The sequence below is a fragment of the Eretmochelys imbricata genome, chromosome 2 (assembly GCF_965152235.1).
Source record: "Eretmochelys imbricata isolate rEreImb1 chromosome 2, rEreImb1.hap1, whole genome shotgun sequence".
NCBI lineage: Eukaryota > Metazoa > Chordata > Testudines > Cheloniidae > Eretmochelys > Eretmochelys imbricata.
The window spans coordinates 192,224,878-192,247,027 of record NC_135573.1 but is presented as its reverse complement, the minus strand read 5'-3'; the positions used below and the strand labels follow the sequence as shown (position 1 = coordinate 192,247,027).

The 22,150-nt window shown below is 45.2% G+C and overlaps 1 protein-coding gene across 1 annotated transcript in view; it reads left to right on the top strand.

Moving 5' to 3' along the window:
• The window catches only part of SH3BP5 (SH3 domain binding protein 5), a 60,006-nt gene that overhangs the window by 31,783 nt on the left and 6,073 nt on the right, over positions 1–22,150 (top strand). Inside the window, exons 4-7 of the mRNA XM_077811205.1 lie at positions 2,815–2,979; positions 11,653–11,783; positions 15,591–15,633; positions 18,549–18,768. Of these exons, the coding sequence (XP_077667331.1) occupies positions 2,815–2,979; positions 11,653–11,783; positions 15,591–15,633; positions 18,549–18,768 (559 nt within the window). The remainder of the gene's footprint in view (positions 1–2,814; positions 2,980–11,652; positions 11,784–15,590; positions 15,634–18,548; positions 18,769–22,150) is intronic.

The following is a 22,150-nucleotide window of genomic DNA, read 5'->3' as shown; positions in this document are numbered from 1 at the left end:
ATCTAGAGTGTGCCAGATTGCAGCCCCTTTTCCGGCTCCTCACAAATATTCTATTGTGCTTTTGGCTTCATTTCTCCCCTCACCTTTTTATCTATACACTCCCCATCCGTGGCCCCACAAAATCGCGAGATCTCCTGGTTAACCTCCTCCTAGCCTTGGCTAAAACAGCCATCTATAAAACCAGAGAGGGGAGGTTGGCCCATGAAGCGTCCGGCGATTGTAGGGCCTTTTTCCGATCCTCGTACATTCACGTATCCGGGCGGAGTTCCTCTGGGCGGCATCCACCGACTCCCTTGACGCCTTCAAGGAGCGGTGGGCGCTGTCCGGGGTTCTCTGCTCGGTGACCCCGTCCGGTTCCCTCTGTCTGACCCTTTGATTGAGGGGAAGAGCGAGAGATGCCAGCCCCAGCCTTTGCCTCTGTGGATACTATCATTACTGTCATCTAGGAGGGGTCCTATAATACATGGGTGTCTACCCCCCACCCCCAAACCGCCTACCCCGCAGCCGTGCCCATCTTGCCGGGCACTCTCAGGAGAGGGATAATCGGTGACACTGGGCGCGGCACTAGGTAACTTGAGGGGGTGGAAGACCACAAGTGTCGAGGAAGCCCCCTCGCTCTAGGCCACCAGGTAACTCAGGAGGGTGGAAGACCACGAGTGTCGAGGAAGCCCCCCTGCTCTGGGCCCAGGCTAGCCTAAATACTTCTCCCTCCTGAAAGCTGCTGTGTTATATCTTCTGTGTGCATTGTTTTGTTGCATAGTTTGTTTTGTTTTCTTTGGTAATTCTTTGCAAGTGTAACACAATAAAATTCTTTTCTGTTTCAAAAAAAAACAAACAAAAAACCCTTCCCTGTTACCTTACCCAGGGAAAAGGGACCTACTTAGCCTGGGGCTAATATATCTGCCTTCTGTTACTCTCCTATAGCCATCTAGCCCAACCCTGTCACACTGGTCAAAGCTGACATTCAGTAGATTGGTTAATTTGATTTAAAAACTATTGAAGTGTAACTGAAAATTTCATCTTCCCCAGTGCTGTATGCTAAAGGAATCTAATGCAGTTGCTTATAATTGAAAGGTTTTCTTCCCAGGCAGAAGAGCTGGAAACCCTTTTTTCATTTAAAAAACAAAACAAATTTAGAATATAAAAGGCTATGACCTTCAGTTAAACAACAAAACTCACACCCTAAAAAGGGCTTCTAATGTGGTATACTAAATGGATGTTCATAGGTAAGTGGTATGATATTGAAAGTAGTGTATGAGCTTCTGACAAACACCTCTAATCTTAAAAACAACCTAAAGATCAAAAAACCCCAGATAGCTGAGTTGATTCAGGAATAACCATAAAAAAATGAGGAGTATTCATTTTAAAAATATGGAAATTTCCAGTAACTTGAAACTAGGTTTTTTAAAACGATTGTTTCCTATAATTTATCTTCTTAAAACCAACCATCTCTCTTCAACAAACATTTAACACAAGTCATTGGTGCCAAAATATAATAGTACAGGCTGATGAACATTAGACTTTATAATCCCTGTTGTCTGGTAACTGCAGTTCATAGGAATATGCAGCGATCGTGGCTGTATTTATATTTTATTGGTTGCTGTGCCACCCAATTTTTCTTCCTGGTCCAGCCGCATGGGCAAATGGTTGCTGATACCACATTGGCTGCGGGTTTTTGGAAGACTGATGTGTAGTGTGTTTCAGCCATGAAAACCAGATGGTTCAACACTGAGAACCTGGATTTGAACACTCCCCAGTCTAAAGACAATTTTGACTGGGAATACAATATGGTCACTTGAGCCCCGTTCTTTTAAAAAGATTAATTTGTAAAACCAGCAGCTTTTTGAAATATCTAAGTAAATGTCCAACCCTCAAAAGTCAGATAAAGGTATCACAGGACAAATTTATTGTATTAACTTGTATTTTCATTGGTTGGAAGTATTATAACTTAATATCTTGGTAGGATACTTGCTCATGGAGCTAGAATTTAGGTCATTATAAAACCAGTTATTTCATAGCTCTCATCCAGACTTTTAAATACTACTACTTCAAACACAGCTGTTGATAAGAGGATCCCTAGGTTTGAACGACTGACCCAGGACTGGAGACTGAACCAAATCAGCATATCCACTGAACATTGGTCTACACAGTATAAAGTACTGCACTTAACTGTTTGGCTACCTCCATTCTTCCCTCTCCCCTATGCGTCAGACCTGGGACCTGCAGTGCCTTCTCTACCCCTGTCAGAACAGAGTAGAAGAGAATATGTAGAACTGGGTTACAGCTCTCTTCCCTGGAAATCTGTGCATCGTGCTGTGTAATAACGTAACCGCTCAGAAATGCTCTTCTGCTTGGTAAATACTGCAGTGACTAAAAAATTGGTATTGACTTAGATTCTGCACTCACAAAATGTTGTTCCCCATTGCATTCTTGTGAAATGCAACACCAAGTTGGCTATGGAGAGCAGAGATATTAGGAGTTTTTGTCTTGCTGCCTCCTGTTTCTTCCTGATGGATTAAAGCTGTTTCACACAGTATTTCTCCATCTGTCATCCAGATGCTTATTATGCAGAACTCTGATCTCCTGCATTTTGGATTTATTGGATGTGAACAGCATGGTAATGCTTTACAGAGGACATGTGTGATATGAACTAGCAGTGACCCAGGCAAGGAAATATGTATGTGCTGCCAAACAAAAGGGTGGGAAATCAAAACACCGAAGTGTTTTTGTCCTTAAAATCCTGGTCTTAGCTATTTTTAAGTACTGTCACACTTAAGAGTTCGTTGATGCCTAATTGCAGTGTCTGTTTTCTAGGCACAACTGGAAGCTCAGAAAGCGACCCAGGATTTCCAGAGAGCTACTGAGGTGCTGCGTGCTGCCAAGGAGACCATTTCACTCGCTGAACAGAGGCTGCTGGAGGATGACAAGCGTCAGTTTGACTCTGCCTGGCAAGAGATGCTCAATCATGCCACCCAAAGGGTGAGATCAATAAGGAGCTGCTTGCTTCAAGTCCCTTGCTCAGTTTGAGTTAGCTTTGTTGCATGCCACAAGGCCTAAATTCTTTTTGCTTTGCGTGAGGGATGATGCAGAAGGGCGGTAATTCCACAGGCAAATGAATAGAAATAGATTGTGAATCAGGTACTTGGGGCACTATTAAAGATGAAATAGGACAGGGCTTCCTGTGAGACGATGAAGAAGGCAGCTTGTCCATTTCCAGGAAGGGTTAAGGGGAGCCACTTTGGATAAGCTAAGAGCTGCTCCACCGTGATTGGAGTGCATGGAGAGGATGAACACAGTGGAGTCTGCATAGGTTATTCTTTTTACCATGCCTGTCACTATGGTATGTGAGCCCCTGGGCCAGCAGCTCCCTTACCCGATTGTATGGTGAGGAAGAGGAATAGGAATGCGAATGCTGAGTCAGACATGCAGGTGAATTTGAGTGGGAGGGAACCAGAATGGGGAGCCTCTGCAAAGGAAGGGGGGGAGGAAGCAACTCCAGCAGGTCTCAAGATCCAGAGGCCTCTTAAGGTATGTCTGCACTGCAAATAAAGACCCAAGGCTGGCCCATGCCAACTGACTGGGCTGCAGAGACAGCAGGAGAGTCAGTGCCCAAGGAAGGCCCCTTCCACTGAGGCATCCATGGGGAAATGGAGAATAAAATAAGACTAGTATTTTGAGGACCAAGGCTGCTGTTTTAAGTGCCGTGAGCCCCCCAAATGTAAAGGGTGCAGGGTAGAACTGCACTGAGACATCAAAAGCCTGCATGTGGGAGTAGGGTCCTGGATTCCATTCAATAGACCTGAGTTCTCTCCCTGGCTCTGCTGCTGGCCGGCTGAGTGACCTGGCCATGTCAATTCACTTCTCCAGGCCTCTGCTTCCTCCATCTGTAAAATAGGGATCATGACACTGACCTCCTTTGTAAAGTGCTTTGAAATCTAGAGACGGCAACTGTTGCATAAAAGCTAGGTGGTGGCAGTAACATTAAACACTTGTGTTAGAGAAATTCTTACTAACTTTTTTTATGGTTTCTTCCCACTTTCTTTCCTAAAACAATGCAAAAATGGCTTTGGCTTTTTTTTTTTTTTTTTTTTTTTAAAAAGAACATAGAAGAACCAAACCAAACTTAAAACCTCTCTTTCCAAGCCTCTCCAGATGTTCCAGGAAAACTTAACCCACTATTCCAAGCTGGCTGAAGCAATAGTGTAACATTATCTTAGTGCTGAAATCCTAATCCCTTTGTGGAAACTGTATTTGATTATAAGACAACATAGTCTTCATGTATAAATTGTATACAACAGTGCTGCCAGATGGTGCATGGTACCAAAAGGGCAGCAGGTGTGCTGTGTGAAATGGGAAACCTAGTATATGAAAACTGAAACTGCTGATGTCGTTGTCACCACTGTCGTGTGTTTAAGGTTTCTATACTTCAAAATTGCATGACGAGACTAGCTCCACCCCTTCATTGTGATTACCCAAAGCAATCAGCTGTAGCCCTTATTTGAAGTGAGAAAAGTCTACTAACACACTAACATTTTTCTTCCTTGAGTTATGAGGATGAAAACTCTGCAGGTTTGCTATACAACATTTCACTGCTAATCTGCCACTTAAAGTCCAGTTAAGCTTGGTAGTGACCAGTTACTAGTGTGAGCTGTGCAGGTTACCTCCCAAACAGAGAGTGCTACAATGGGCACCCTTGCTGGTTGTTTCCCTGTGGAATACCAAGCAATGAATGAATATTCAGACTGAACTACTGTCTTAGCTCTGCAGGGGGTCACTCTAAGTCAGGGTTGAGGTGCTCTGGTGAGTCAGTACGGGGAAAAGTCGGCTGCTGCCTTTGCTGTGGAAAACCAGAAAACTTCCATCTCCAGGGCGGGCAGTCTGACGCCTTCCACAAGCACAACTTTCTGGATGGGGGAGAAGTGTGTCTTGTTCGTCAAAAGAATGCGAAGGGAAAGCTCCAAAAAGAGATGGGACATGAGCATTTTTGTTTAGAAGCTCCGTGTGGGAGAGTGATGCGTGTTTTGTTTTCCAGAGAATGACCTTCAGTTAATGCTGACGAAGTCTAGAGAGATGATGACTAATACTAAATTAGAAAGGATGCTTAGGGTTGTTGTGGGCTGGGTGGGGGAAGATGCACCATTATTTACATTGAGAATCTTTTTGAAATCTCTCTCCTAAATCTCTATGAAAAATTTTCTCTAAACCCTTAATGCTGCCTCAGAGAGAATCTAGGGATGAAAATACAATTGAGCAATGGAAGCCCAGAGACTTAGTGCGTGAGATGGTGGCTGTTCTGTAGCTGAGCCCAGCATTCTTCAGTAAAACAATCTTGGGAGCAATGCCATTCTGTCGTGACGCCTCATTGCATGACTTTTTGCATGATATCTGGACCTGTCAGAATGACTTACTTATAATGAAACCTCTCCAATGACTAGAGTAGAATAGGAAATAGACCCTAGTGTGTTGGCTGTGATGTTAAAACATCTAGTGAGAAAACTTCCTATAGGAACATATACATTAATGGAGAACTTCCTTATTGGAAAGAATCCCATCTTACTCATCCCTTCTGGCTGTTGACCGAACAGTCTGGGTAAAGTTCATTCTCAAATAGTTTCTAAAAGAAACTAAATATCAGTATCTTAGAAGTGGTGGTGTAATCAATGCTGATTCATGGAATATACACCTTACTATTTCCACTCGTAGTCTGCATCATATTGACACCAGAATTGCAACTGCTTCTGCAATAGGATTTTAGTCACATGACTTCCACTGATTTTTTTTATAGGGTGTTTCAAGGCTCTTCAAACCATATCAGTTAGTCTGTGTTTAGGGGCTAGTGCTGCAGGGAGTCTCCCCTTCAGCAATGGAACTGGTTCTACTGTGCAAGGGGAAGGCAGGATTTGAATGGTGTGTGCTGAGGTGGGCACCCCCTACATGTCACAGAGCCCTACAGGAGGTCTTCCAATGCATCTCTGCACAGGGGCATGTAAGGGCTTGTACACATAAGAGGCATGGAGGGCTACTTCAATCATTGGGCTCAATGGTCACTGTCATTTGGATGTGGGATGATTTCTCCTTCTTCCCTGGTACCAGACCCAGCTAGGTGATGCCATGAGGAGTTTGGGAACGTATGAATTTTTGTGGCTGGGGAGAGGGGGAACAAACTACAAAGTTTATGAATCTGGGGTTGGAGTAGGAAGCCAACAACAAAAATAGGCTTCAAATGAACTAGTTCACCTGTGATGGCTGCTTCATATGCAGAACTCCTCTGATGGAAAATTACAGCACTTCAATTGCACTGCGCACTCTTTGTTAGTAAATGACAAATGTGGGATACAAAGTAGACTTCCACAGTTATTGGCGCAGCAATGGATCACATGCAGAATAGCGCCTATCTATAAATGTCAAAGTGGGCTACAAACTCGTTTGTTTGAAATCGCCCGGCAAGGGTAAAGTAAGGACTCGTAGATATTAAGGTCAGAAGGGACCATTATGATCATCTAGTCTGACTGCCTGCACAATGCAGGTCATACTCTTTCTTCATATACAGGGAGGGCAGGTATTTTTGGACTGGCTAAAATTTGTCTGACGTGGTACAAAACTGAGCCCAAAAATAACTAGGTAACTGAAGGGCGATAGAAGCAAAGATTATGAAGCAAACAGATAGATGAAAGAACTGGTGTAGGATAAGTGGCTCTGTTATACACAGGTGCTGTGGAAATGCTGCAAGATTACCCCAGCTGCTTTTGGGTTGATGGGTGTGGACAGGGTCTGAGGCTTCAGAATATCAAACTGGGCTTGTAATTTGCAGATTCTCTCTGGGAAGAAATGGTGATGGGTCTGGGCAGTTGTGACTGCCCCTGATTTGTTCAGGGATTGAAAAGCTGCTAATGTCCATATTTTTAACAGGTCAGTCTATAACAGGGTATACACAAGACCTTTAGAACCAACAATATAGAAAATTAAACTAATAAAACCTGGAGGACCACTGAAACGATATTGCCTATCCTAAAGGGATGGAAGAATAAAATATGGCAGGTATTTTTATTCAGGGGAGCAACCAGGACTAGTATGAACAGCTACAGGGAGGGTTGAAGAGGGCTGTGCCTTGAACTTTGACTCCTATTTTCATAGGTGCCTAAAGGAATTAGGCACCTAAATTCCATTGAATTTAAATAGAGGCTGCCTCACTTTGTCTGTATAATCCCCTATACCTTCATGCTTTAGAACTCCATCAAACATACACATATGGTGTCCGGGACACTCGTATGCAGCATGATCAAGTGACTAGGAAGCAGGGAGTCAAATTTAGGGTCCCATTCCTGGCCCCAATCTGCTGTGTGACTTTGGGTGAGTCATTTAATCTTCGTGCCTCCATTTCCCCACCTGTAAAATGGGGATAATGACACTCTTTCCTCTGAAAAGTGCTGAAATGTGCTTCATCTTAATGGTGATGTAGCTATTCTTAGTTAATGAGGTAGACCCAATGTTTTGGCCTCTGTTTAGGGAGGTTTCTGGGAAGAGGACGGGTGTGAGTTTGTCTCCTTCTATAGCAGAGCTTAAGAAACCAACTTCACTATTTTCCAATTTTAGATACACAGGTGTGTACAAAGAGGCTTCCATAGGGGCTGAAAGATAAATGGTTTTAGAGGGATGAAGGGGGAATAATGGCATTAATGCTTTGGCAGAAGATCAGTGTGATGCACAAATATATATGCGTAAGGGTGATATCTGGAGTCTGAGATTAGTTGCATTAAAAAGGAATGTCCTACACACATTTCCTTCATGTATGCAATTTATCTTTCAAAAAACAAATGACATGCAACATGGCTTTGGTTTATCCCCTAATTCCTTTTCATCTCACCCTTCAGTTGCTCAGAAATATATGGGGCATTCAGAAAAAATGTTTTAGTCATCTTGCATTGCCTCTCTTACCACCTTGTTTCTAACATTTCCCTCCAACCAATACACTCACTGATTGCTTTTGAAGAAAGAGAATAAACGTGGCACCTGACTAATTTCTATGACAACTGTTGGTGTCCATACAGATTCATTGGAGTTCCCTGCATTTTCTCTTTTGACTGCATCATTTGTTTCTCTCTTGAGGTTCTGACCAGGGTACATTCTTCACTTAGGCTTGTCCTGATTACTTGGAAGAAAACAAAGCAATTCGTACAAACCTGCTCTCCAAGAACATATATTTTATATTATGTCCCCTTCGATAGAATACCTGGCTGATGGTCTTGGATTTTGTCTTTAATCTAGCAGCTTACTGGCTGCTGTCCATGCTGTGATGAATTCTACCTGACATTGTTGATGATCTAGTAACTAACTACATTAATGGGATAGTCTAGACCTCACCAAGGAACAAGCAGGTGGGCTAGCCAATATAAAGCTGATCTTTTTGTGCCAAGTTGCTCTATGAATACGTTTTTAACTTTTAATAGCATCAACTTCTTTCATAAAAGACCAAAAGAGAGGCTATAACACAATAATGAGAGGCTGTGATCACCTCCAGAAAGCTCTCATCTGACCAGCATTCTTAACCATGCCCTATGTGAACCCTCTCGAGCAGCATTCTTAATGCCTGGGCATAGAGGTGGAGGTGTGGGGAGACTGGTAATAGACTCTTAAATAACTGGGTTACAGGCTGGTTAGTGGTCGATGTGAAAAGAGTTGGCTGTATCATTTCTACATCAAATGCCTAAGCGAATGTTAGTTGGCTGTTCTGGAGATGTCACGGATTTAGCTATCCTATTGCTCATAGAGTTGTTCCTTAGCTGGGCTATGGGGGGAAGATTTCGGAGCCACGGTCCTGTACCTGTTTTTTGGGGGGAGAGAAAGGACTTACGTTTTCCGGGCTGTCAGTCTGGCACATTGTCTTTGTTTATTTAGTTGTGCAATGTGGGAATTAGGGAAGTAAGGAAGGTTGGGTTTTTTTGATATCCGAAATAATAATATTAAATAAATAATATTAAAGGATTAAATAAACAACCGCTCTCACAATTGGCCTCTTTTACAAAGTGTTTAAAAAAAAGAAAAAGGTCTCCAGTAAGACAGGTTTCACCATTTTGGTTGAATGTTTTTGGTTGTTCATAATTTAGTTTATCTGCTCACCTCACAAAAGGCTTTTGTATTTTGAAGAGGTCTAGGCGATCTAGTATGTTGGTGTTTGCAGCATTCATCATGCCATGAATCAGGATGTGTGATTCAAGATGTCTAAGCCAGCAGCGGTATCAACCCAAAACTCTTCCTGGAAAGAATCATTTTGGCATTCAACTGAGAAGTGACAATAACCGGAAACGAGCAGCTCCATCTCTGCAGAGCTTCCAGCAGGGTTAAATTCATACGTGCCAAGTTTCTAATATGCTGTTCCAGGCCTGGCCTTCATTCCACCCCGTTCTCCAACACCCTTCCCCTGTCTTGCCTCTTCCCACCATATTCCACCCCCTCACCTGATCGTGCCTGGCCGTTGCTCCTTCCCCCCAGGGCCTCCTGCATGCCACGTATTGCGGCGTGCAGGATGCACTGGAGGGGGAGGCACTGATCGGGGCTGCCAATGGGCAGGAGGTACTGGAGGGGGGAGGCGCTGATAGGGGGGCTGCTGGTGGGTGCTAAGCACTACTATTTTTTTTTTTTTTTTGGAGCACCCCCAGAGTCTGCACCTATGGCTAAATTTCTTTGCCATGCCCAAGGAGGGCAAACCCACTTCCTTGCCGATCTTAAATCTGACACTTCCTTGCCAAAGCCAGGCTTGTCTAACTCAGTGGTTTTCATCCTGTAGTCCACGGACCCCTGGGGGTCTGCTGGCTGTCTAAGATTTTTCAAAGGAGTCTGCACCTCCATGTGAAATTTTGTAGTGGTCCACAAATGAAAAAAGGTTTATAACCATTGGTCTAATGCAGTCCTCTAGGAAAGGTCAAAGCATCATTCTAGCTTTCTAACTGCTGCACAAGCTGAGTAGCAGCAAAGAGATCAACTAACGTGTTGGATGTAGAGCAGAATCTATCTTGAATATTTTATAATTTTGACCTTTCCTCCAAAGGAAAGAGTCTTATTTATATATGTAGGCAGCTGAGGGGCACTGGAGCTGAATATACATTCTTGGATCTAGTCAGAGCCTATGAAAACTATTCTTTCTGGGTTAGAGGGTTCTATAATAAAATGCATATTTTTTTTGTTGCAAAATATGTAGTGCCGATAAGGGGAATGTGGCCTTAAATGAAACTTCTCACTATTACAATAATTGAAATTGGTAGACACCAAAGTTTAATTTAATCATTGTTCAGTCTTTCATGTAAGCATTGAAAGGGGGAAAGCGCAGGTTTACTCTGAACGCAATGGAAAGCAAAGGTCAGTTGTGTTCTTCAAGTTAGCACCATCCCTTTGCGTGTGTTGAATATCACTAACTGTTTGGTTTGGCCTCCAAGAGTTACTGCTCATTTGATTGCAGGAGAACACAGCAATGCCAATGAGATTAATATTATTTGAAAACAAAATTATTTGCAATTGGTTGTCTTTTCTGAAATAAGAGCCTGCTACTTTGGTCTGAGGTAGACTGCCCCTTCTGGCATGTGTTGGAATAGCTCAAATAATGGAATATACTTTGAGCTATTTACATGGGAGTTGGGGGGTAAATTGGTTTGCATTCTGAATTCTTGGAAAAGGAATATCACAGAAAACAGGGTCCCATCACTTTCTGTAACAATGCTGGCCCGTGAGAGAGCCTGTATATATCACCTATGCAATGGAAACCTTCATGTCTTGTCAAAATGTTGGGGGAGACAGAGAGTAATGATTAGTTTATCCTCTGGCTGGACCCTGTTATGCGGTTCACTCCACTCTTATGTTTTCTGCCTGTTATTACAGAAAAATGGATGTCCTAATTTGCCAGGTGGTTCTTCAAATTTGCAAAGCAAAAATATTGCTGATAGCATTTCTGGCATCGTAAACGAAGCAGGACACTCACTGGAGCAGATGAGGAGGATATTTACAGCAATTAAAACAAAATTTACACAAAGTACTGAGGCAGTGAGCATTATTTATGAATGTTCAAATGTTTGCTTGACTTGTGCCCGAGCCATGAAGCTGTGTGTGTTGGACTGGAAGTGTTCATGGAAAGCATGATACACTTAGCCTTTGGGCCAGTCATATATATGCATCTCTGCCTGCCTAGTCCATGTGGCAGCATTTGTGATGGCTCATCCTCCCAGCCAGAAGAAGAATGTTCTGTAAAGGAAATAGCTCACTTGTGGAAGAGAATGGGGAAATAACAGGGATGATATGGTAGCTCAGAATGGAGCTGTGCTAGTGGATCTTGAACATCTCACGGGGGTTGCGGGGGTACTGAGCTCTCACGTTTGAGGCTGCTTATACCAAAGCTCCCCCAGAATGCACGAAGCAGCAGTATGCTCCTTGTATCATTAATATTTTATTTGCCAACCAGACATGCTGCTGTTTCTTCCAAGAAAGATTTTTCTAAGTAGGTTAATTGAAAGAAGATGTCTCTTCTCTTCTGTTTCTCCCCTCCACCCGGCTACACTCTGAGAGTTTCAGAGAGGTTATGGAAATGCTGTTAATTAAAATTATATGAAACTGATGAGCATGTGACATGCCTACTACAACTTAAAGCATTTGTTTCCTCTCTTGCAGGTCATGGAGGCGGAGCAGACGAAAACAAGAAGTGAGCTGGTGCACAAGGAAACGGCAGCCAAATACAATGCTGCCATGGGCCGGATGAAACAGCTAGAGAAGAAACTGAAAAGAGCCATCAATAAATCCAAGTATGTGTTTTAGCTGGTGGTGTGTTTACATGCTAAGCCTACTTGCATGGGGTGCTTCACACACGTGGCTTCCAGGACTCCGTCCGTGCTGAACCTGCCAGGGGGCTGCACAGATATTGTAACTGTCTGATTTGCAGTCCAGCCCATGCGGTAACAGAACTTTACACTGGCTAAGAAAGCAGCAAGGCTATTGACTAAAAACTTCAAAGGTGTGAGACTACCTCAGAGCTGCTTATCATAGATTAGATTTGTTTGCTTTCCGGAGCCTTCTTGGCAAGCTATGTGAGAGCTATTCTCATGGAAAGGCACATGCTTCAGAGGGTATAGCTAAGAAGCGTATGTGATAAATGATAAAATGTGTTTGGTGTGTGGTTCTCCTCTGCTGCATAGAAGTCTATGCAAATGTGGTGGTCGTCAAGAAAAGCTGCCTTTTGTAATACTTGCTCACTGTCTGTGAAAAAGCTTTAGGTAATCTCCAACTAATACTTTTAATTTTAATAATTAATTTCCATTTTCTGCAGCTTGACTAAACAATGATCATTTATTTAGTGTTTAATCCCTCAGTCTAAAAATTACTTTATCAATGTCTGTTACTATTTTGCTTGATACATATAGAAGTATTAGTGCTTTCCCAGGAAACTCTATCTCACGGGTTCTATCTCACATGTTGTTGCCACAGTGTAGCCTGCAGCCATTCCACCTTGTGCTGTGCGTTTCTGTAATAAGATAAGATAAGCAGGGTGCCAGTATTGGATGGGAAACCTCCATAGGTGCTGAAATAAATATTCTGCAGTTCAGTAGATGGCACTCTTTCCTCTTGATCAGAGTGCTGGTGGGGGCATTAAGTTACCAAAAGAGCCTTTATTTGAATGGGATAGAAAACGAAGGTCCTGACAACTTACCATTCAGGTCTTATGGACCTTTTCATAAGAATAAGGGTGTTCATTCTGGCTCCTGACCAGCTGTTACCTTGGGTACATTCTGCTACCCTCGATTCACCTTGCAGTGTCAAATGGATATAGCTTCCTCACTTCCTGCCCCAAACTGTGTAAGGACGCTGTGTCCTGTAACACTTCACTTCAGAGCTTTCTGTGCCAGTGGTGAGTGGAATGACCATACTACATGCCTTGCCACTTTACAAAGCAGTTCCAAAGCTTATGCTCAAATAAATTGGTTAGTCTCTAAGGTGCCCCAAGTCCTCCTTTTCTTAAGGCTGAATTAGTTAACACTGCAAAATTTTTCAGAACATCAAACTTTTCATTTTCTCATGTGAGCTTCGTAATGTAAACAGAAGACAATCCCACCAATTTTTATGGGGAATAGGAGTCTATTGTCTAGTCTCTTCCCATGAGTTCAGGTAGAGGGGATGTAAAAAACAAACTGCTTCCCCAAGAACATATTAATATTCTTTATCTGAAAAATGGAAACAAAAATTCCTACATCTCAGGGATGTTGAGGCTGCGCTAATGACTCTTCAAAGTGCTCAGATGGTAAACACCAAAAAACCCCCTACATATAAAATCTTATAAGTAAGGCTATGTTTTAGTCATGGGTATTTTTAGTAAAAGTCAGGGACAGGTCATGAGCAGTCAACAAAAATTCATGGCCCCTGGCCGGTCCATGACTTTTACTAAAAATATCAGTGAATAAAACTTATGCGGGGGGGGGGGGGGGAGCGCTGCCTGGGGGCCCCGTGGGTGCTGGGGGAGGGCGGCCTGGCTTCTTGGACAGGTGGCGGCGCATGGCCTGGGACCCCTGCTGGGGCAGGGGGGCTTGGTGGGGCTGGCTGGCAGGCTCCCTACCTGGCTCTGCACCTCCCCTCCTCCCCCTAGCAGGAGGTTGGGGCACGGGACTGGGTGAAGCGGGCTGTGGGCGGCGCTTACCTGGGGCCTCCCGAGAAGCGGCAACACCCCCCTTGCTCAGCTGCTAGGCGGAGGTGTGGCCAGGCAGCTCTGAGCACTGCCTCCGCCCAGAGCGCTGGCTTCGCAGCTCCCATTTGCTGGGAATGCTTGTGGGGGGGGGTGGGGGGAGGGGGGAGGCTGCCCCAGCAGCAGCCGGTGCACCTGGCGCAGGGGCTGCCCCTGAGCCCGTGCAGAAGTCATGAGTCCGTGACCTCCGTGACAAACTCACAGCCTTAATTATAAGGGACTGATTTTCTCACACACGCTAAGAGATGGTGAGATGCCACAAGGAATGAGATCAGGAGCCAAGCTTTGTTGCTCTGCTCCCATGCAGTAGAGAGGGCAGTGGGACTTGACTGGCTTTCATGGTTTAGCCTAAAACTAGGGTGGAACCCAGGGCCTCAGGAGAAACCTTCACATTGAACCAGAGTTGTGTATAGATCCCATATAATGTGTTTGAATTTCAGAGTAGGTTAATCGCCTTTTGTAAGGATAAGTTACGTGGGGAGGCTAAATGGAAAGAGGATAATGAATTCTTAATTTTTAGAGCCAGATTGTGAATCTCTCCTTCCAATGGTGGGCAGTTACTGCCATATGAATAGTCCTTAATGGGCCCACCAGTGGAGTAGTGACTTACCTGAGGGTGTAGAGTTGTGGTGCAGCCCTAGATGTTTTTGTTAATGCAGTAAACAGATGCGTGTTTCACATGTTACAGTAATGGAGCAAGGGCTGTTGAGTTACAGATAGCTGTAGTGCACAGTGGGCTGTACGGGACCCAAAGAGTGTGCGATGCAGCTAAACAAAGAATTGGTGACAAATCTAGAATTTGGCTGTTATGTGCAGGTCAGGTTTTATTAGATGAGCTCAAATTATGGGTCAGGGTTAACAATCTCTGTGTCTGGTATTTGAAAGCTGGATTCTGGCACCCTTATATTCAGTGACATGTTGCTCCCCAAGAAACTTCAGTGGGACTGTTTGCAGAGTGAGGTGCCACTCAGTGGTATTTGGCATGTCAGAATCTAGCTCATAGTATGGAAATACAGGGTAGTGGTTGAAGTCTTCATTGTATGTGAGGACTTCTCTGACTGTTCAACTGCCTGGCCGTGATTGGGACAGCTCCTGAAATGTGCAAGTACTTGAAAAGTCTATCTCAGTTGAATAAGATAATTTTATTATTGCCCCGTGTAGCATCAAATTGATGACTGTCTTCAAAGCTTTGGAATAGAACTTGGATTCTTGGCTCTAAACTGTGCCTTTTGTATACTTGATATCTGATGATGCTATAAATAAAGCAGGAAACAGCTCAAGTGTAGAATCTTTCTGTTTTGTGACTGAGCAAGGACAAAACCTTGGAGTGTCGTGCAGCTGGAGGGAAAAATGTGCAGATGTTCATCTGAATCCTTCCTGTAGTCTGGAGAGAGACTGGCATTTTACTTCCAGCATTCTAAAAAAACACACACCAAAGATCTGTGTATATGCTCCAAGAATTGTGTTTTTTAAAAGGGGGGGCATTCTACCCATTTTTAGAAGGTTAAGACCCTGATTCTAGAAGGTGCTTAAGCATTTACCTAACTTGAAAGCACACTGCTACAGTGGGACTATTTGTGCTTACAGTTGGGCATGTGCTTAAGTACTTAGCAGAACCAAAGCCTAAAAGATTTGTATTCTGTCAGCTCAAGTAATCTGTATTGTTCAAGAGTATAACTTTTAGAACAGGGGTCTTGTTAAAAAAAAAATTGCAGCGTGCAAACATAGATGTTTACATTTTAGATAGGCAACCCCTGAGGATTAAATTGCTGGCATAAGACATAACTGCTTTAATGCTTTGGGCCAGAGCCTCTCTCATACTCCAATCCCCTGGTGTTATCCCAGCAATTGTAACAAATTATTCTTTGTTTTTCCACAGGCCTTATTTTGAACTGAAGGCGAAGTACTATGTACAGCTAGAGGTATGTATCTAATTCAGATCTAGTAATGACTGCTTGCAGTAAAAATTTTAAATACAATGCAACGGGCTGCTATAATCACTCTGCATTTCTGTACAAAGTACATTCCATTCCAAACGCTTCATGCTGAGGAATACACTAAGCCTATTTTAAAAATAAAAGGCCAAAAAAGACTGTTTCCACTTGTGAAGTAGGCGGGCCCCAAAACCCCATTAGAGCCCTGCTGTTTATTGCTGGAACTGAGCGAATAACTTAACCAATTTTGCCTCTTTCGGCAGAATCTGAAGTGTGTGAATTTCATTTACTCTCTGGTTTACAGTTCAAGTTGTTTAAGTGTTTGAAGTCACACAATACTATTTCTCCTCCGTGATCGGATGAGAGTTCTTACAATCAAGTTTCCAGTAGCAAATATGCAGAAAGCAAACTTAAGTAAGCTTTCTATCAGGGCTCAGATACGAGCTTAAAATTTGTGCTAGGATAATGAGCTAAAGAGGGTGCAAACACATACACAGTGAATTGGTTGGGAAAAGTAGAATATTCACAGAAAAAGGTGGGCAGTATTCACTGTTCTCCAGGAAGTGTCCTGGGAGCTGTGATCTGTGGCTAGAGTAGCAGTTTATTTCTGCTGATGGTAGTAAGAAGGACAGAAGTGCGTCATGTGCGTGCATGGAGGCAATGGAGGACGGTGGAGGGATTGCTGAGTACCTGTGGGGCACGCAGGGGAGGGAAACAGCTACATTAGCAATATTTCTACCTGGCGTAGCAACCAGCTGTGCAGGCACCAGTCTGTAAATGGACCACTGGATCCCATGTGTTTCTAAGCCAACTGAGTCTGGTAGAGTCTAGTCTCTGTTTTCTACCTCTGGGACCCTTGAGCAGACCCAGACTCAGACCTCATCTGGGGCCCTTCTTTGGGGCCCATCCAGCTCCTCTAAACCCTGAAATCAGCATCTGAGCTCTCCGAGGTGCCCACTCCCTTGCCTCCTCATCACTTACACATGCTCACCCAGAGCTCCATCTAGGCAGTGAGCCCGAATGTAACCCCTTCTGGGACAGGGTGACAGGAAAGCAAGGGACACCGGCTCAGTAAAGGAGTTTTTGTTAACCGTAGAGACTTGACTCTTGCAGTACTGGAGCGCTCTTCCTCCCCTAGTCTGAGCTCACCCTTCCCGTAAGCCTGTGGCTCGTCAGCAGTTCAGGCTGGGCAGAATCCCTGCTGTCCCCTCTCTCCTGCACATCGTCCTTATGTGGAGTGATGGTCACCCCCGATCCAACGCTCCCTATCCAATCCCCCCTGCTCCCTGTCTCCTGACCCTCCGCCCCGTCCAACTGCCCCCTGTCCCCTGACTGCCCCCCTGGACCTCCTGCCCTCCCCCCGTCCCCTTACCCTTACCAGGCTGCACGGAGTGGCAGGACAGGCTCATTGGAAACCCTGGGAGGTGGGCAGGCGCAAGCTACTACTGGGGAGGGGGGAAAGCAGGGGAGGGGCTGGGGCCGGGAGCTTAAGGGTTGGGTAGGACAGTCCCGCGGGCCGTAGTTTGCCAACCGCTCCTCTAGGCTGTCTATTCACAGACCAATTGCATGCTTTTCTACAGAGCCCTCTAGCCTGCAAGCAGGAGCAGGAACCCCCTGAAAATTAAAGTGACAGCTTAGTAATTTTTACCCAGGTTTTGAAATGCCACCGGGCAGTTGTCGAAACTGCAGTACAGTAGGTTGCCCTCAGGCAAGTTGTCTTGTGTTCAACATACAATACAAAATGGAGTTCATAAATTGATACTGTCATATCCCATCCTGTCACAAGATTTATTTCATGTTTGCTCTTTGTTGTACTCCTTAACAACAGTCTTCTCTCCTAGCTGTGGAGTGGGGATTGTGCCTGAAGGGGGGAAAAGGGGGCAGTTAAAGCTGCACACTACAATATTCAAGGCTTTGAAGCTTGCTGCAACCTGGGTCTGAACGCATGTGTGCAGTTTTAATGACCAGGAAGTGATGGGTTAGTTTTGTTTCTGCCCGGAAAACTTCCTGCATCTGTTTGGAGCCAAGTGAGCAGTTCAGCCTTTCCTATTCCCCGATCCTGTAGGGGGAGAGGCAAGGACTGTTAGCATTCATGCTGTCAGCTAGTGAATTGCTGAGGGGCTATGCGATAGCTCTGCTCAGGCACATTCAGATTTAGGCATTTATTCCAACATGTGGCAATAATGCCTCAAATTGCTCCAGAGTCCAGTCTAGATAATCAGGAACTGGAGAACTGTCCCAAGTAGTTTTCTGCTAGTTGTGCATGTCCATTCACGTCAATAAATGGTCAAAATAAACATAGTCTATTATTAAGCACTTTCATTAGCTCTTCATCTTAACATGGATCACCCTGTCCTCAGCTAATAGAGGTTTATACGCCGTTCTTGGCTATGTGACACACACAGAATCCTTTCCAATGCACTGGAGTATTCATTCAAACTGGAACACCACAACTGTTTGCTTTTTCCCCATGTATCCCCTCACAACTTCCCTAGCTTTTTGCATAATTGGGGTACTTTTCAATTAAAAAACCCCTCTCATCATCTGTGCACCAAAATTATTAGTTACATTTTAACCTATCTACTCATTATTTAATACCTAGCTCTAATATACCACTTTTCATTGGTAGATCTCAAAGCACTTTACAAAGGATCCCCACTGTGTCCATTTTACAGATGAGGAACTGAGGCACAGAGCAGTGACATGAATTTTCCAAGGTCACCCAGCAGGCAGTGGCTAAGCCAGGAATAGAAGTCGCCTGCATCCCAGTCCAGTTCTCTATCAACTAGGCCGTGTTGCCTGCTTAGCTGGGGAAATGAAGCCCCCTTGTCTCTCCTTATATAATGAGAATTTGTTTGAAATCCGCAATAGTTTAAAGAAACCCCATCTGCCTTCCTCCTTAGCAATTCAAGAAGACTGTGGATGACCTGCAGGCAAAGCTGGCCCTAGCCAAGGGAGAGTACAAAACAGCCTTGAAAAACCTGGAGATGATCTCAGACGAGATCCACGAGAGAAGACGGTCTTCTGCCATGGGACCCCGGGGGTGTGGTGTGGGTGCGGAAGGCAGTAACACCTCGTTGGAAGATCTTTCAGCATGTAAACTGGAGTCAGACTCCATCTCTAGTAAGTATAAAGTTGTGTGTTCAGAAATTCCTATGGGTAAGTGTCGTATGTGGCAGTGGAGGGTTGAAATGAAGGACCTTGTTTGTATCCTACAGCTGGCAGGGGCGGCAGGTTTGTATAATTTTTGGTGGTGCCCAGAACCTGCCCCTGCCCAAGGCTCTGGGAGGAAGTTTGGGTGGGGGAGGAGGTCTGGGGTGCAGGCCTTAGGCTGGGGCAGGGGATTGGGGTGCAGGATGCAGGTTCTGGGAGGGAGTTTGGGGATGGGAGGGGTGCAGGGGTAAGGGCTGTGGGATGTGGGGTGAGAGCTGTGGGGTGTGGGAGGGGCTCAGGGTGAGAGTAGGGGTATAGGGGGTGAGGGCTCTGTCTGGGGCTGGGAATGAGGGGTTTGGGGTGTGGGAGGGGCTCAAGGTGAGAGTAGGAGTGTGGGGGATGAGGGCTCTGTCTGGGGCTGGGGGGTTGTGGTGTTGGAGAGGCTCAGGGCTAAGGCAGGGGGTTGGAGTGCAGGGGGATGAGGGCTCTGGCTGGGACGGGGATAAGGTGTTTGGGGTATATGAGGGGCTCAGGGCTAGGGTTGAGGGTGTGTGTGGGGGGGTGAAAGCTCTGGCTGACGGTGTGGGCTCTGGGGTGGGGCAGGGCTGGAGAAGAGGAGATTGGGGTGCAGGCAGGCTGCTTTGGGACAGGGGCCAGAGAGGAGGACTCCCCCCAGCCCTTTCCCTGCCAGCAGCAGCGAGCTCTGGGGGAGGAGCCTACCTTTCCCGCCCCCCCGAGCAGCACACTCACCCCCACCACTGTCACTGCACGTGCTCCTAGGGCCCCTCTCAGGTCCAGGAATCTCTCTCGCCTCCCCGTAGTGGGTGCCTGAGGGTGCTGCGAGCGCCTCCTCCCCTCCTGCTGCCCCTCACTGTAGCCTCACTGGGGGTGAGGGATGGGGCTTTCTCTTTGCCCAGCATGGGGCAGGAGCGGTGACTGGGGGCGGGGTGGGAGCCCTGTGCTGGTGGAGGGTCCCACCGGAAAAGGGAAGGGTCTGAGGTGGAAGGGCAAGCTCAGTTAGTCTGCCCTGGCAGTCGAGATGGGGGGCACTAGGACCCTGCGGCAGCAGTTGCTGCAGAGAGGCAGCATGGAGCTGCTCGGAAGAGGCAGCCAGGGATGCTCTGCTCCGGGGCTGGGGAGATGCATGGGGGCAGCAAGTGGGGGCTGGGGGACAGCTGGGGGAGGTGGTGGCAAGTGGGCTGGGGGGACACCCGACCCCAAATATTGGTGGGGCCGGGCCCCTGGGCTCTAAATATTGCTGGTGCCAAGGCACCACATGGAGATATAACTCCCCGCCCCTGATCAGCTGGTGATTAGTCAGATACTTTACAACTTCAATTAACTCAGTTGCACCTTCTGTTAACCCCACAATTTACCATGCACTTGAGAATTCCCTTCTCAGGGGAAATGGAGAAGAATGGAAACTCTCTATTTTCTCCTAGCATTACAGCTGTTGCAAACCACGGTGATGCATGCAAGAAGCAGAATGAATACACTTCAAAGCATATAAATAAAGGGGCACAACTGACAACGTTTATGCCGTAACTCTAGGGCCTGATATACCATTACAAAATGATGTGCAGAACTGTTTCTGTTGGTGTGGTATTTTTATTTTTTATTTATTTATTTATTTTACTGAAATATACCAGTACAACCCCTCTTTGGATGCAGTTATGCCAGTATTCTGGGTTACTGATACCAATGCATCCATACTGGGGGGCACTGTGCTGCTTTAACATCACTGGTACATCTATATAGTAAACTATTGTGGTATAGTTAAAGCAGTACAACTCTTGTCTTTAGGCCTTGTCTACACAAGCTGCTTTCATTATGTGGGCTCCTTTGATATGTTGCCATGTGAATAGTGCAGCCATAAGAACAGCCATACTGGGTCAGACCAAAGGTCCATCCAGCCCAGTATCCTGTCTGCCGACAGTGGTCAATGCCAGGTGCCCCAGAGGGAGCGAACCTCACAGGCAATGATCAAGTGATCTCTCTCCTGCCATTCATCTTCACCCTCTGACAAACAGAGGCTAGGGACACCATTCCTTACCCATCCTGGCTAACAGCCATTAATGGACTTAACCTCCATGAATTTATCTAGTTCTCTTTTAAACCCTGTTATAGTCCTAGCCTTCACAACCTCTTCAGGTCAGGAGTTCCACAGGTTGACTGTGTGCTGTGTGAAGAAGAACTTCCTTTTATTTGGTACTTTGAATAAGGGAAGCAAAGAAATAGGAACATATTAGCTCAGTGTGCTGCATGTCAGGTCTGGAGATGCATCTTCTTTGAGAGACAAACAGCAGTAAGATTGTGCAGCAGTCCCAGATAGTCACACTGTTTAGTGGAGATGATATTGAGCTGCAAAGATTGGAACATTCCCCAAGTTCTGTGTAGCCTTGGATCTGGGTTTCTGATTCAAGCCCCTCTCTACTAGGAAGAATGAGCTGCTAAAGAGGAAAGACTAAAATAGCTTGAGACTGAAAAGAGGCTTCCTTTTCTGTCGCCCCCAGTTATAGTTTTCTGCTCCAAAAATGATCCCTTCTGTAAATCCAATCCCACAGCTCCCTTCTTTCTGTATCTCCGCTTTTGTCTGGAGGAAAAAACCCTGTCAAAGTGCTGCTGATCACAGGACTTGTTCATAACTACATAACCAAGTCACATCTCCTCCCTGCAGCCCTAATACGCTGCCGTCATGGATATAAGCCAGCCATTAGGGCTTCTTGAAATTTTGAGGCAGGTCTCCCAAAAGTATTACTGGGCTTGTTTCTTTAGACAGTCTGTCCTCCCTGTATATAAGTACAAGCTGGTATATGCCATACCACCCACCACCTTGGCATTATTAGATTTAGTTTTCTTCAATATTGCATTGTCTGTTAGTTGATGCTTACATCTCATTCATGGAGTGCACGCTTCTGGTGGCCAGGGATGTAAAGGAGCTAAAAATGCATGCAGTGTCCAATTTGCTGCCCACACTTCCCAAGATCAGATGCATTAGGACAACTACTCCACAACTCATTCTGTGTAGAGGGATATATCGGGCCTGGTTCTGATCTCACACCAATCTTATTACCATATAATGGTGAATACATATTGATGATTAAACCCTTCCCCCGATTTAAATTAAAAAGTCAGATTTTTAAAATTTTTTTGTTTTTATGTGAAAGTATGGCAATCTGTGTTAAGGCCTATACTTATAATATGTTAAAATCGTTTAAATTAAATATAAACAATAATATTATGCAGTTTGCTGCCAAGTTTTAAAGAAAATCAAACAACTGAACTGGTGGAAGCCACTGGCTAAGCACATGGAACCAGAGTTTGTTGAAGTGCTAAGCCAGTTTTTGACAGT